Here is a 15,537-nt window from a genome sequence, read left to right as displayed (position 1 = left end):
ACGCTGCCTTTGAGCTCTGGCTTTCCCCTGTTGGATATTATTAAATGTCAGGGCACTCTGCCTGTGTGGCTTCATCCAGTACTTGTGCCAGAGCATACAGGAGTCTTGCCTTCTACAATGGAAGTGTTGTTTTTTAAGGCAAAACTGTCTGTTGTAAGCCTATAGCAGGAAATACTCGGCCAGCCTCTCTAAGTTGCTCGAAATGCAATGTTTGTGCCGCAGTTGCTTTCACAGCAGTCTCCTCTTTCAGAATCCATGGCAATGCTTGCTTTTTAAAAATTTGAATACAAGTGTTTTAGCAAGAGAGTTCAAAACAGAACCAGTGAACAAGATAAAACAGATGAGGCATCTTTTTATTTTGCAAACAGATAAATATGGTTTTTCAGGGACTGAGTGAAATTGCCATGTGATTTTATCCGTTTTTGCTGCCTGCTTCTATTTTTTCTGAGATTGTAGATTTTTCATGGCAGGAACCATTCCTTTTTCTTTATGTTAAAGATGCCTTAGATATTTCTGGTTGTGTTTCAAGGAGTTAGGAAGCTGAAGCCACTGAAACCAGGCAATGCAGCAGGCCACGGTAGTTTGTTTGTAGGAGGACTTTTTGCAGCTCTCAAAATCAGGGAAGATTTACAAATAGGATTCTTGGTCCTGTGATTTCTGTGAATCCTGTCCTAAAATTCAGGTGCCGTAGGAAGTAAGTACACACAACTTGGAAAGCTGTCATGTCTGTGGTTCAGATTTAAGCATTGTTTTGTTATACCCACTTAAAATGTAGATGGAAACTTGCATGGAAAGAAACTGAACCTCTCTGGAAGGACAAGAGTAAATTTGGTGCAGATTAAAAATGCAGTTTCTTGTGCCCCAGGGAGTTTTTTTGTTTAGTTTGAGAGAATTAATATGCATTTTCAAAACAGTACCATTAAGTGTGTGTTATGTTTGCAGTGGGTCCCCTCCTGTCCTGGAATAGTTGGTTCATGTTTACCTATGTGCCCTACATGCAAATGGAAAAAGGCTAGAAATAAACTACTTCTGCTTTAAGTAATAATTTTAAAATATGTTGCTAACAGTTTTCAGTTTTCATTTAAAATGTTGTAATAAATACAGCCCACAAATATTGTGAAGAGGTATCACGTACTGCTAATGTCTGATACTTTCTAGTTTTTTTAACTTTAGACTTCAGTTTTTCTAAATTCCTTCTTTTTATCTTTTTGCCTGTTTCTAATAATTCACTCTCCCTGTTTTTCTATTCTATTCATGCTTTTCCTTTTATCTGCCTTTATTGTCCTTTTCTTAATATTTTTTTTCTTCTGTCTCTGCTATAAAAACTTCCTTGCTTTCTCTTGCCAGACAATCATCCACCTTTAGCAGTCCCTCCTTAAAATCTTGCTATTCAAGGAATCTCACTTTATTTCTTCCCTTTATCAGGCAGACATAAGCCATACTGAATGTGATGTTCTGCATCTTTATCAGCGTTTATCTGGGTCTAGGCTGGATGCTCAGTAAAACAGGGAATATATCTCTGACTTCAATACACACACACAGAATTTCTCATCTTGCACAGTCTGAGGTCAGCTTTCTGTTTGGCTTTGTTATTTTAAGCAGTGCTTCTTTTTGAATCATCCATCAGACTATGCATTCCTCAAAAACAGTATTGTGGAGCTGTGGCTGTTTGGATGGGGGAAGCTGCTTTAGAGAATCTCAGGAAAGAGCAGATAGTGGAGTGCAGTGATGTATGATTCTTTATGAGCTGCTGTTCCTCCAGCACAGCAGCTGGTTTTTACAGTTTCCACTGTTCTCTAGGAAATCCTAGATAATTTTCTTGCATAATAGATGGATCATATCAGTGTAACATGCAGCTTTAGTTCAGCAAAGTAGGAGCACCAGTAGATTCACCTGTGCAGAGACTGAGGCAGTTGTTGCTGGTTGATGAGCAATACTTTGTGCTCTGACCTCCACTGCTGTCTGTCCCCCTCTGTGTTCATGATACACAAAGTGGCATTTGTCATTTATTTCTACTTCATGTCCCTTGAAAAATTAGGTCTTTAATGTGTGTATTTAAAACAATGTTATATTAAAGCCTTAAATCCTGTAATTAGACAGGCTGTTGTTGGTAGTTGATACTGTGCTTTGTTGATAGCCAAACTAAAATGACCAAGGCTCCAGAAGTCTGATGGTAGAGATGCAACAAAAGTTTGTTTAGTTCTGTTTAGTGCTATATTACCAACATAGCACACTAAGGGCTGGTGAAACAAACTAAACAGGACTTGGACTTCAAGTTACCTGTAATGAAACTTTCCTCTGAAAATGGGAAGAACCTGTGGCTGTACCCTGAGAAGGGCCATGCAGAGCCCTGTAAAAGCTGCTATAAGAAAAAAAAGAAAAAAAAAAAAAAAAAGAAAAGCTTATAGGAGGTTTGGAAATGTAACTGGTATTCCTAAGGTGTCCAAATGCCCCCCAGCAGCCAGCTCATGGCATGGCTATTCAGCCCAGCTGAAGGTGGCCAAAAAGTCACCAAGTGCAGGGTAGAGGTCCTGGAGACAGTGCAAAAAGGACCTGAAGCAACTGAGCCGTGTCCAGCACAGTGGTGTGCACAGAACTAATTTTTAGGGGCTGAGACAGATTTGGAAGCAAGTTTGAGAAACCAGTGCTGAAAACCAGGAGTGTGACCCATGGGCTTATTAGTGACATGAAAATGATGATGTGTTTTAATTCTTCATTCCCCAAAATAGCACTGTCTTGTGTACTGGGCTATCCTTTGAACAGTGGTGGGGATTTTGAGGAAAGCTTGGCAGATCCTGCCAGAACTCTGGGGTCTCCACTGAAAACAGGAGAGTGACTTGTAGCAGCAAACATCCAGGCTATCCCCTGAATCCTGCCTGGGCGGCAGCAGGCAGTGCTGGAGAGGACAGTCCCAAGCAGGCACTGCAATCCATGGGCATGAGGAAAGGGCACCAGGCTTTTCTGTGAACAGAGCAGGCACTAAATCCTGCTCTGGCTCTGACCCAGCAGAATTGTATTTCAGCTTGTTAGATGGATGCAGGCTTTCTTCTGGGAGATTAGAGAAATGGGGCTTTTTGGCAGCAGCTTAAAGATAAGTCTGGTCAGGTAATTACTTATGTCAGAAAGTTGTAAAGGAAAATTTTGGAGGCAAGTAGAATTAATGGTGTGATTTAACCCATAGTACTCCATGGATAATTTCCCAGGTACCTGTTTGTGTAACAAATTTTATTATCTGACTGTCTTTGTTAATAGCTTCCTCAGTGCTGTTGATCTCTTGGCTTATTTCTCTCATTCCTAAAGAAAGCACATCTTTTAAATCTGTTTTGGCATTTGAAAATCAAGTTAATTTGAAAATTAAGTTACTGAGGAGGGGAAAAAATGGTCTAAATTTAGGGAGATTGTTATTAGGCATATGAAATCATCTACCACACAGAGAAAGGGGGGTTGACAATATTGTGTCTCTGATCTTGCCATTTGTGGTCAGATTTTGGTTTTGAGATCAACAGAAAATCTTAATGTTGGTTCTGTTGCTTTCTGTCAGGTCATTTGTTCTTTCAGTTTAGCTCCTGAGATATCCTCATAATCAAGTAAATAAAGTAGATTTATTGTTGCTTTTTCAAGAGCAGAGAGAAAGAACAGTTGATATTTAAGTCTTTGAAAAAGCTTCGCTGGCATAGGAATTTTAGGCAACAAATAGATTTATACATTTTAGTTTGACATACTTTGTGTTTATTTAAAAAGGCTGTGGAAGACAGAGAGGGTAAAGGTTAAAATAATATTAACTGAGCCCTCCAAATCTATCAGTTGCATTCTACTTTTCCTGAGTATTACTGTAGTCAAAGTAGTTAATCAGAATCAGAAAGTCATATTAGCACTGGTGACATGGATTTGTCAATAGTGAATTGAGAGGGTGGAAACTGGAGAGAGAGAATAAACCCACAACAACCCAGCTTCTGGCTCACATCACATCACCAATATTTGCATTGATATCTGTAAGAAATTATGTTAACATGAAATCTTTCCAAAACTTAAATTCAGTTACAAGCTTAACAGTGAAATAGTTTCCTAAGACTGCGTATACTGAAAAATTCATGGAATTTATAGTTTTGTTTTAATGTTCACTTGAAAGCATTTGGATAACTGCACACTCAGATGATGGTGTGTTTAAAAGGGCCTTTGTTACCCTCTCTGTCCTGCCATCTACAGTGGAAGCAGTGCTGGGGATGTGTTTTAGCAGCATCATGTCCTGGCATCCCACAGCCCTTGGTTCCTCCTTGTCTCCTTTCACCAGGCTCAGGAGAGTGACCTGATGGTGGAAAGGGTTAAATAAAAATAACATTGCTGCAAACTGACTTAATGAGATGCAGCATGAATGTTGCTATTTCTGTTCTCTGACGTGTCCTGTGGAAGTGGGGTGATAGCAGAGCTGAGTAAGTTCTTAAGCAGAGAGAAATTTAAAAAGCAAAAAGATTGGCTCCAGCAACTAGTCCAGCTGCTGCTAGTACAGAAACTTGCCTTGTCTGGACAAGTTTTACTGACCCCAGTCTCTGGCTTCTGTCTCTTGCCTGGGGATGTTTTTGTGGCATAGCTGTTACTCCTCTTTCCCCTACTAGTGCATTTTTGGTGTCAATCTCCTTTCTCCTTCTCCTTGGCACATGAAAGATTTCTGGGAAGGCTGTCATTTTACTTTTTGCTGCTGAGGGAAGGAAGTAAAGGAAGGCAGTGTCATTTTGGAGACAGGGATAGGGAGAGAGGGCAGGATGGGAAGAAGTGTGAATGCTGCAACTTGGGCTGATATTTCTGTACTCAGTGCTAAAATAACCTCTGTGCTAGCAGGCAGATACTGATGTACCTGGCATCTGCCAAGAGTCCCTCCCCAAACCTGTGTGAAAGATGTACTGATACACTCTAATTTTGATATTCTAATAGCCACAATTGTTCCTGAAAGAGTGTTAATTTTGTTTAAAGTAAGCTGCCTGTTACTGCAAGGGCAGTTCTTTGTATGTAATCCATGGCTTTTCTTTTATTAATGCCATGTTGTATCACAATCTGAAACCAAAAACTGGCCACTGCTTTTGTTTCTCTTTCAGCTAAGAGTTGTCTCAAACAGCCTATCAGCCAGTCAGTTTTACTTCTAATACAAAGACATTATTCAACCCTGCTCCCAATTTAATTCTGTATGTCTCTCATCTGAACCCATACAGCACATGAATAGAATGTCAGTTGCTCACAAATCCATTGCTGTGCAGGCTTTTATATAAACAAAGTCCCAAGGATAAGCAAATGCCTTCCTTCTAATTAGCAGCATGTTTTGTGGTTCCATACATTCCAATATGTAATAGACAGCTCCAGTGCCTAAAATAATCCCAGGGAAAACACTCGTATGCTGCAGAGGTTGGGGTGGGAGGGAGAGGAGGCAGGAAAAACTGTTGTCTGTTTTCTTGGAAGTCTTTTCTGTCTTCATTTGGATGCTGTCAGCTTCTTTTACACAAACATTACAGCATCCAAGGGGAATTAGAAATACTTACCCATGACCACATCAGATTTTAGGTTTGTCAGGAGAAAGCAATGCAGAAGCAGGACCTTGGCCCCACTGGGTTTCATTTTAGTTTCAGCATGCTGATAAATGCCTCCTAATGCTGGAAAGAGGTAAGGCTGACTGTCTAGGTGGAATACAGGAAATTTAAAAGTCTTACCTCATAGATTAGAAATGGGTTTTGGATCTGTAAAAGTGCTGTGTAAGTCTGAAGTAACAGTTATTGTCTGTTGTGGTGTCTAAAGTTAGGCAGCAGCTTCCCTTTTATTCCTAGTCTGTTATGAAGTGGTTAGGGATCACTTGGGACAGAGAGGCAAAAGTGGGATGCTTCTGGTCAAATGGCTTTTAACTGAGATAATAGTGGTCAAACTGAGCCTTTTAAGTTCAACAAGGTTATTTTGTGAGTCAGCTTATCCCAAAAGCAGTGTAAATAGGAAAGGCAATGGTTTTGGTTTGCATCCCAGCCTTTTGCACCAGTCTGGGCCATACCCAGTTCTGAGACCTCACTAACCTGTGCAGGGCTAAACAATTTGAAAATCTGTGAGCTCAGGAGCCTAAAGGCCAGAGAGCCAGAGGGTAGGAACAGCAGCTGATCATGGGGCTTTTTACCCATTGCTAAGTGGAATGTAATCCACATTGCCAAAGCCCATAGCTAAAGTTGTGATTTTGGGAAACAAAAACAAATGAGCTGCCTCATACAGCTGCATAATCTCCTTGAGGTGCAGATCTGCTGGCTGCACACAAACCAGTGCAGTCACTTTGCCATGCAAAATACATCCTGATTCCTAATACTGCACCTTGGCCCATGAGGGAGGTGAGAAGGACGTAGACAGAGTCAATCTGATGAACCAGAAATGAGCTGCCAGTATTTAATGGTGAAGGTAATTAACTATTGCAACAACTTACCTAGGGGGTGTGCCTGTACCTCTGTGATCTGAAATCTGTAAGTCTAGATTGGATGCCTTTCAAAAGAAGGTATTTTGGCTGAACTGCCAGTCCTTGGGCTTCATACAGGAACACAAAATGTCCTGGCCTGTGCTGGACATGATGTCAGACCAGCTCAAGGCGGGGACAGTTTCTATAATGCAGCTCCTCTTCTGACTTTCTGCTGCTCTGCAGGCCACCACAGTGAGTTGGTGATGCAGTTCTACACAGAAGGGTCTTTCCCCATGCCCTTGGTGTGCTGACCAGTCAGCCTTCCCACCATTCATGGGCAACTCCCTTACATTCTGCTCTGTCACCTGAGAGATAATGAGCATCATGATCCCCTGGCACCTTGGGAACCCCACAAAGAGGGGAGACAAATGAAATGTTTTCATCCTGTCCTCCCAGGAGCTTCCAGAGGTAGACATGTGGGTGGGGTAGGATGGCAGTGATGAGCCCAGTCCATGTGTCAGGAGCCTTCCCATGTCCCCTGGCCAATGCTGGCAGAAATCGCTCTCATTAACAAAGTGTCAGGAAGGCACCAGCAGCAACTCTGCTGACAATGAGCAGCTGTTCTGGTGGAGTCCTCAAGGGATGGGGTGCCTGCAATCTGAGATTTTCCCTTTTTCTGAGTAATTTCCCAAAGTATTTACCATGGTTTTGATCTTTGCCCAAAACTGAAATTTCTTTTCTATGTCTGTAACAAAATTCGGATTTGGACTGGAAAAAGTGAGACTCTTCACTCACCAGATGAGGTTGTACACATGTAGAACATTGGTATGACTTTCCATTTGGTTTGGTTAGAGACAAAGATGTTGCTAAAAATTCAAATCTGAGAGTCTTATATAAGCATTAACCTCTTGTAATGGGTGTAAGAGGCCCACATAAATGTAGCTACAAAGTGTTTTAATAAACTTGATAGATTATAAATTGACAGCTTCTAGGAAAATAGAAACCCCTTTTATGTCCTAAAATATCATGAAGTGGGATTAGAGCTGAATTTTTAACCTTTCTTTTCCTACTTTTTAAAAATGTGTAGTACCTTTCTTTTAGCATTGCAGCAATAGTTCGTAGCACAGAAATAAATGTGCTGGCCATGAGAGTTGGAGTGGTGCACGGCTGACTGGAGAACTTCCTTCACATCCCCAGGACACTGTCCCCATACCAGTGTCAGCAGCAGCCTCTCCAGTCCCCCAGGCAGTGCAGAAAAAGCCTAAAACTCTCTGTTTTCGTCACACACACAGGGCTGTTTCAATGGAAAACTTGAGCCGCTGATATTTCCGCAGAGATCCACAATAACACTTCTCAAGGACTTACGTCTTCAGTTTTCTTTGCTATTTTCTGCAGCTCCCTAAACAAAAATATCTCTGCTCCAAATTCAGAAAGGTCACTATCTTCAACCACAAATTTAATTAACAGCTTTCCCCTTCTACAGACCTTTTCATTCCCCTCTTTAGTTAATTTTAACCCAGTGTCCCACATTAGGAGCCTGTATTTTCCACTTGAGGGAGTAGATGCTCGAAGGAGTGGCCCCAGGGAAGCTCAGCTCAGTAAGTGATCTCCAGTGGGAGCCAGGGTTATACACGGCATTACACCATGGAAGGCTTCCCATCTCCTGTTTCAGACAAAATGTCTACAAAAACAATACTACTACTTTGCTAAATTCCTGCATTCTGCAGATGGGAAGCTCAGTTTCTACAGGGAAAGCCAGGCTGTTTTGGGGCAGCTCACGGTGCTCTGTCTTTTTGCTGCTGCTGCTAATTTTTGTGAGCACCATAGAATACAGTAGAAAATTGAAACTGTGTGAAAGATCAACAAATCAGTGTAGAATGTCACGCAGCAACATCTGTTAACTTTGGCTCTATCTCATATCCTCCTGACCCCCTCCTTCCCAGGCACAAGTCTTCTGTTTTGTGAGAGCTCCGAGTGATAGGGACTTGGAGAGGAGGGATGTGGAAATGTCTCTCTGTTTCTCAGCAGTCTAAAGGGCTTGCAAAAGTGCCATCTGGAGTGAAGGCTTAATGTTTGCGTGTTTCTATATTTTTAGTTATGAAACAAATGGGAATTTGCTGAATGAATTAATTGTTTTGCTCTGTAAAAGTCTATCTTGAGAGCCATTATGTATGGGAGCTTACAAAGCCTGTGGAGAGAAAGGAAAGTGGCTTCCCTTTCTAATTAGGGCTTTCAGGAAATCATTGATTACAGAATCAAGTAGGGTTGCTCAGAGACATTTGTTTGATAGTACTTCAGATAAATGAAATTAGTGCCTAATAATAATTTTGCTAGTGACACTGGAAGCAGCTGTACTCTCTAATGGTAAACTTACCCTGAATAAAGCTTTGCTCCTTTCCTTCTTGTCCAAACAATTATAGCTGATGAAACATCACTTCCAATCTGTAGGTCCTTCTAAGAAAATGTGAATCATGAAGAAGTGAGTGATATAATGAACAGTATGTTCTTAATGGGAGGGTGTTTGTCTGGACCGAGTTAATGCTTGTTCTTAAATTGCATATTAAAAAGTCAAAACAAATCATTGACCCATATGTAGAAATATTTTACTCTTTTTTTTTTTTTTCCAACAGGGTCAGCATATTTCATTAGCTCCCATTCAAAAGTTAGAGGAAACTTTGTATGAATATCAGCCTCTGCAAGTGGAGACATATGGACCACAAGTTCCAGAGCCTGAAATGTTGGGAAGGCTGGGGTAAGTAAATCAGTGAATTTTAATTCCTGTTTCATGGAATTAATAGCTGGGATTGTTACCATCTTCAGACTGCCAGGGTTCTTTTTTTTCTTAGGGATCTTAACGAAATATTAGACTTCCTGCCCAACCAACATTTTGTTTGGGTGGATAAGCTGAAATTTTTGGTCCTCTTGCCTTTATAGATCTATTGAGAGCTGGACTGGATTGCATTAGTGTTTTTAAGGTTGTCCTTGGCAGTCGTAGTGAAGTAGCTGTTCATTTTCAGTTGCACGGTATTAAAAAATAAATAAATAAAAATCTGGGGCTTAATTTACCCAGCTGTAAGCCAGTAAAAATATTAAAGTTGGGCTGTTTGCCATGGAAAAGGGTAGATTTACTTGTCGGCTGCTGTCTACAGTCAAACTGTGTTTGTGAGAAATGAAGCACAGAGCTTAACTTTGTCAAAAATATAATGCAGGGTTGGTCCAGCAGCTTGGCGGCATCGTGGTGTGCAGCCCTGTTTGGAAGGGAGTTTGGGAGCCTTCTGTGCCTGGGTGAGGGGGGTTAGGAAGTCCAGAAGTGATGTGAACCCTCTCTAGAGACCTGTTTGTAGCTGAAATGCCACCTGGAAACTGCAGCTACTGGGGGAGTGTCACCCAGCTCATCATGGCCTGACCCTCAAGGTCATCAGCACTTCCAGTGCTTAGAAAACTGCATGGCTGAGCCAGTGTGCAGGCTGGCAAGGCAAGAAAGAGCTTTAAGAAATAACAGTTTACATTTGGCTGTGCAATCTGGGAAAACTGAAGCCACAAAGTACTGAACAAAGTTGAGGCAGTTTAGGGTGCAGTTCTGGAGACCACTGAAATCCAAGCAGGAATCCCATCTAGTTCACTGGCATGGGAGAAGTTGTATCTCATCCAGGAAATGACAGGGGTAGATAGACTTAGTAAGGTAAATAAGCAACCTAATGGTGCTTCAGAAAATTGAAGGCTGTCTGGAAATGAGGCTGTCTCCATTTTTACTGTTTCTGTGTCCTCCTGATGCCTGTAATTTTTATTATCTGGTATCAAGCTTCTGCGACCAAGCATTAATTAGAAGTTTAAACTCGGGCAGAGCCTGGTTCAGCCTTTGCCACCTGTTTGGATGGAGCACAGCTGTGAGGGGGGCTTGGAGGCCCCCTCAGCCTCATCACAAACAAGAAAAAGATGGCTTGTGAGGGAGCATTCCCTTTTCCTGTGCCTCATGAATGCTGGCATCCAAATCCATCAGGGACATTGTCATTTATGTCCATTGCATTTAATGGCACCGGTTCTGAGGCAGCCCAACACTTTGCAGAGCAAAACCCTTTAAACCTGTGTATTCAGAGTAGGGTTTGCTAACAGTGCCACAGTCTTTCCTTGGAGACACTTTTAAATGTGCCATTTTGCTGCTGTGAGCAGGAGCAGCCAGGCTTGTTGGGCTTGGCTCTGGAGGTGATGGAGGAGCTGAGGGGCAGCAAGGGGAGGCTCATGGCTGGCTGGGTGGGTGGGTTGGTGGTGCCCACCAGAAGAGTTCCTCTGAGTCCCCAGGCTGTTTGCCATTCCAAAACAAATACACCAGTGCTGTGGGTTCCCAGCCAGTACAGCTCTAACCCTATTCCATGGGGTGCCTGAAATACCTTAAACCGTGCAGGGCTGTTGGTTTATATATTTGTGTTTCTGTGTTTATATGAACTCATGCGCATTTCCTGTTGATGATGAATGCTTAACTAATGTGCCTCTGTCCCTGCTTTGGGGCTTTTCAGGCAGCTGCATGCAGCTGCCTGGCTGAGGCAGAGGAGCTGGGCACAATGAAAACCTCTCCAGCTAAAGATTTTTAGTTTCCTGTTCATTTGCACTAAAAAAAGGCCAGGCTGGATGGGGCTTTGAGCCACCTGGCCTAGTGGGTGGCATCCTACCCATAGCAGGGGGGTTAGAACTACATGGTCTTTAAGGTCCCTTCCAACCCAAACCATTCCATAATGCTGAATGTATTTAGCTGCTTTTATTTATTTATTTATTTTTAATTTTAGTTTCTCCTCTTTTCATTTTCTTGTTAATAACTTTGTAGCCTGGCATTTATTGCTGCTAAATAGTTCCCTCAAATGTGCAGGCTGTTATCTGAGTTTCTGGAGCCAGAACTATTGCAAAGACAATTGTCAACCTGGTGACTTTGAATCCACTTCAGGTAGCATAATTTATTGGCTTTTTTTTCATAAAATCTTTTTTTTTTTTAATCTTCAAAACACTCAGTAGAATTAGTTTTTTGAATATTCCTTAAGCTCTTACCTTCTGCAAGACTTGCTTAGGCTTCAGCATTTTTTTCTTAGTGAGTTGCAGTAATGAAGGACACAGCTGGCAGGAAGGTTTTAGCAAAGAGCAAGAAAAAGGGTGAATACTTAAGGGGTCATGTAGAACATTTGTAAGGAATCTTTTATAATTTAAAAAAAAAGGTTTTTTGGGATGACTTGTATTATTTGCTTATTAGGCTTTAAAAAAAACTTCATGAGCAAACCATAAACTTGATTTTGCATTTTTCCACTGCTCTTCTGTGTGGAGTTTGCATATTTTGCAAAAAAGGAAATTTATGTTCAAATTGTTCTTACAAATTTGTTTTCAGTTACCCCTGGGGATGTAAATTTTCTTTTTTTTCCTGAAGTACTGCAGAAAAGCATTAACATCCGTGTGCATTTTTGTTAGGGTATTGGAAATCTGAGAGTAATGAAGATTTAGAATTTTTTTTTTTTCCCCCAACACAAATGATTGGTATAATGTGTAGGGCTTTGTGTCCTTCAGCCCCCCATGAAGGTCACTTTGGTTGTTCAGACTTGAGGACCAGCTCATGCATGTCTCAGCTGTCAGATGGAAACGTGACTTGGAAAAGGGGAGAGGATGTGTGAGAGCATCTCCCAGACATGTGGTGCTGCCCTTGGAGGAAAGTGGGTCTTGGATCACTGGAACATGCCCATCCTGGGGGCAGCTTCTGCAGCTGCCTGTCCCTCCACCATGGCTAAGAACCCTGGGTCTGTGTGGCTTTGTCACTGCCCTAAATTGCTGAAATGTTCAGGGGCGTGCGTTGGGAAATGATTTCTGCACGGTGCTGAGGGCAACTTGATGTGTTTGGAGAGAGATCCCTGCCTTATCCAGGGCTCTGCTGGACTTCTGCTGTCACCATAAACTATTAGTTTGGACTGAAGTGAGAAATGTCACCTTTGGTTCAAATTGGTGCAAATCTGTTGAGTTGCCTTTTGGGGAGCAGAGGTGTGGGACTGCAAGAGAACAGAAAGGAGCACCTGGGTGCTTGGGGACTTGCTGCCAGTACTTTATTTGGAGGTTTTCTTAGATGGGCAAAAAAGGCCTGTCTTTCTTCCTACTGGTTTTTTTCTTCCTGATGTTTTAGCTGAGCATGCTGAATTTGTGTGGTTGGAGGTCTGCATTTTTCTTACTGGAAAACAAAAGAAATGAAAAATTAAACAAACTGACATGCCAAGTAGCAAAAGAATAGCCCAGGATGGGGATGGAAAGCAGTGTGTTGCTTTAAAAATGTATGTTTGATATGTAGTTTTGATTCTAAAGGAAAAACAAAACAAAAAAGCCCCTGAGGATCCAAATGATGTTTTTTTGGAGGTCCTGAAGAATTAAAGACAATCCTGGCAGTAATTGTAAGTCTGTCTAACAGGAGTGACCGCACAGCGGCCACCAAGTTTTACAGCTGTGAAGAGCCATACATAAGCTACTTAAAATCTGACTATAAATTGAAAATCTGCTTATGTGATTAGCATTTTGGGTAAAGAAATGTGAACTTCATGACTCAGGGTTTAGAAACAGTCTCTTGTAATCCAAAGTGGATCACACTCAACACAGTGCCAATCATATCCTCACCATTCTCATAAAGTTGAGGTAATTTACAAGTCAAGTTAAAAAGTTCTCTTTGCAGCAGACCTTGTAATCAAGTCAAGCCTGGGCTTCTTAAAATAAAATTGTGTTTATCTGCTTAGCTTTGGAGAGATCCAAGCTGAATATATATATGTGTATGTATATAAAAAAATCAGGTTTGATCCAAAAATCTTTTCTTTAGGGCAAAAATGTGACTTCCCTTTGATCTATCATCTATGTTTTCACATATAACCACATTGTTAGGAGCACCCTGGTTAGTGTTTTGTTTAAATAAGATGCAGAAAATGAAATTCAATACTGAACACTAATCTAATGAGGATAGGTAATATACTTTGATAAATTAAAAGTTAAATCTAAACAATGTCATTTTAAGAGTTGAGGGGGTAAGTACTGAAGCAGAGTGGGAATGCTGTGAAAATCTCTGCATACAATGAACATGTTTTAGGCCAGTGCTTTTTCTTATGAACAACTGGATTGATTCATTCCTTTTTTCCTAATGTAGGACAGCTCAGGCATTTTAAATTTCGCATTAAGATGAGGTTGGGTTTCATATCTGTTAGAGCTTTGTTAGTGTTTAATTTTTAACCTTCACTTCAAGTGGAAAATTTCTGCATATTTCTTTGTTGTACAGTGTTGTAGCGTAATTTGAAACACATGTAGAGTTCTGGCACTTAATCTAGAAATGACTCGTCTAACTTCTTTGCTGTCAGTCATTGTGATGTTTTTTTTTTAAGTGAGGCAATAGTCAGGATGGTCTCCAAATTATTCTTACAGCATAGCTGAGCTGGTCTTTGGCTGGATTAGCTTCTGCTAGAACCCTGTCAGTGTCTGTGTAGGGTTTGAGGCAGTGAAATAACTGAGAATTGATTTTGAATGGGTGACAGGACCGCTGGGCTTTAAAAGTCATAGCAGGTGATTTTTCACATCTGCTCTGTCACTGGGGTATGCAGATATTTCTTGAATCTTGGAAAAGGAGAAAAGCCACAAATGAAGGGCTGATTTGATCTGCTTTGGCCCATTGGTTTTGAACACTGAATTCATTCTGCTCCTTTTAAAGGAATCTAGTCTCTCAATAAGCTCAGTAGTCAGAGTCAAAAGATTGAGTAAGAGCAAGGGAAGCTTGTCTTGCTTTGGAGGGCACATAGAGGGCTGCACTCCTTGCAGGAATTCTCTAGGCTACCAAGGCATATGGTCTGAATTTCCCAGTCTCCTGTTGCAGGGCCGGATCCTCAGTAGAGATTTCTGCTGCAAAACATTTTGCATCGGGTACCTAATGAATGAGAATTGGCAGGTAAGGAGTGATTATTGCTTTGAAGACTCAGCTACATTTCCATACAGCCTTTTTGTTCATTTTATTGTGAATAATTGAATAAAAACCCATGAATGGCAAAACAAGTTCTGGGTGCCCTTTTTTAGAGTCATGAATATGGACAAGTGTGCTGTCTTCTTCATGGCAGGGGGAAACAAGGCAACAGAACTGCCTGTAAACCATCTTAACCTGGTTTGATATAGAAACTGTCTGGTATTGCTTTAGCATTCCACAGAAATCCTACAGCCTTCATTTTAGGATTTTGGAAGGATGCAAATTTAATATAGGGGAGGTAGATTAGCACCAATTTTTCCAGCTGAATGGAAATCAAGGAGTGCAGCCTTCAGTAAGTCTGAAATCTTACTGTTTAAGGAATCAGCTTTCTGGCAAAAAGGTCTCTGAACATTTCAAACGACACCCCATAGAATATGGTGTTTTGCATGGAGCTCTTCTGTCAAGGTCATTAGCAATTGAATATATTAAAAGTGGATGGCTTATGAAATGGAGAGTTGTGCTTCCTGCCCGCCCACCTGTGGGTATAGTGTGGGTTCTGTAACTGTAAAAGGTCTCAGGGGGGTTATAAAAGCAGAGAATATGGAAAATGTATAAAGAAACAAAGAAGGAAGCCTGCATATACCACACAATTTCATGTATGTAAAGCTGGCTATAGCTGTGTGTACCACTGAATTAACCTCAGAAGCTGGCCCTGACAGCAGAATGTCCATGGTGATTGTTTTTGTTGGCATTTGGCTTCCAAATTAACTCATCGATCTAACACGAGGCTCTGTGCTCAGAATACCGGTCTGGTAATGTTTTTTTACTTTTTCATGCAATCATGGAAAAAATATGTTTCTGCTCGAAGCAGTTGTCAAACAAGCTTCTTTCATCGACAATCAGACACAGGGCAGCTGAGTAAGGCTGTTTAGTCTAGAATAAATACTCACGAGATTACAAGGTCGCTGTAGGAAATGTAATTATACCATTTATTCCAGAATAGTCTTTCTGTAGTGTGGGCTTGCTGAATACTAAATCATACATTTATTAAAATACTTTAAATATGAAAAGGGGAAAAAAAATCAGAGCCTTAACGGAACAGAGATTTGTCTGCAAACTGTGCTATGGGAGCAAGCAGTAAATATTTAAAATGACTTCAAAAAATCAGGATGGTAGT

General features: G+C 41.1%; 1 protein-coding gene across 1 annotated transcript in view; it reads left to right on the top strand.

Moving 5' to 3' along the window:
• The window catches only part of MNAT1 (MNAT1 component of CDK activating kinase), a 116,027-nt gene that overhangs the window by 73,007 nt on the left and 27,483 nt on the right, over positions 1-15,537 (top strand). Inside the window, exon 7 of the mRNA XM_056491879.1 lies at positions 9,043-9,164. Within this exon, the coding sequence (XP_056347854.1) occupies positions 9,043-9,164 (122 nt within the window). The remainder of the gene's footprint in view (positions 1-9,042; positions 9,165-15,537) is intronic.

The sequence above is a fragment of the Oenanthe melanoleuca genome, chromosome 5 (genome assembly GCF_029582105.1).
Source record: "Oenanthe melanoleuca isolate GR-GAL-2019-014 chromosome 5, OMel1.0, whole genome shotgun sequence".
Taxonomy (NCBI): domain Eukaryota; kingdom Metazoa; phylum Chordata; class Aves; order Passeriformes; family Muscicapidae; genus Oenanthe; species Oenanthe melanoleuca.
This window is presented reverse-complemented; position numbering and strand designations above follow the sequence as displayed.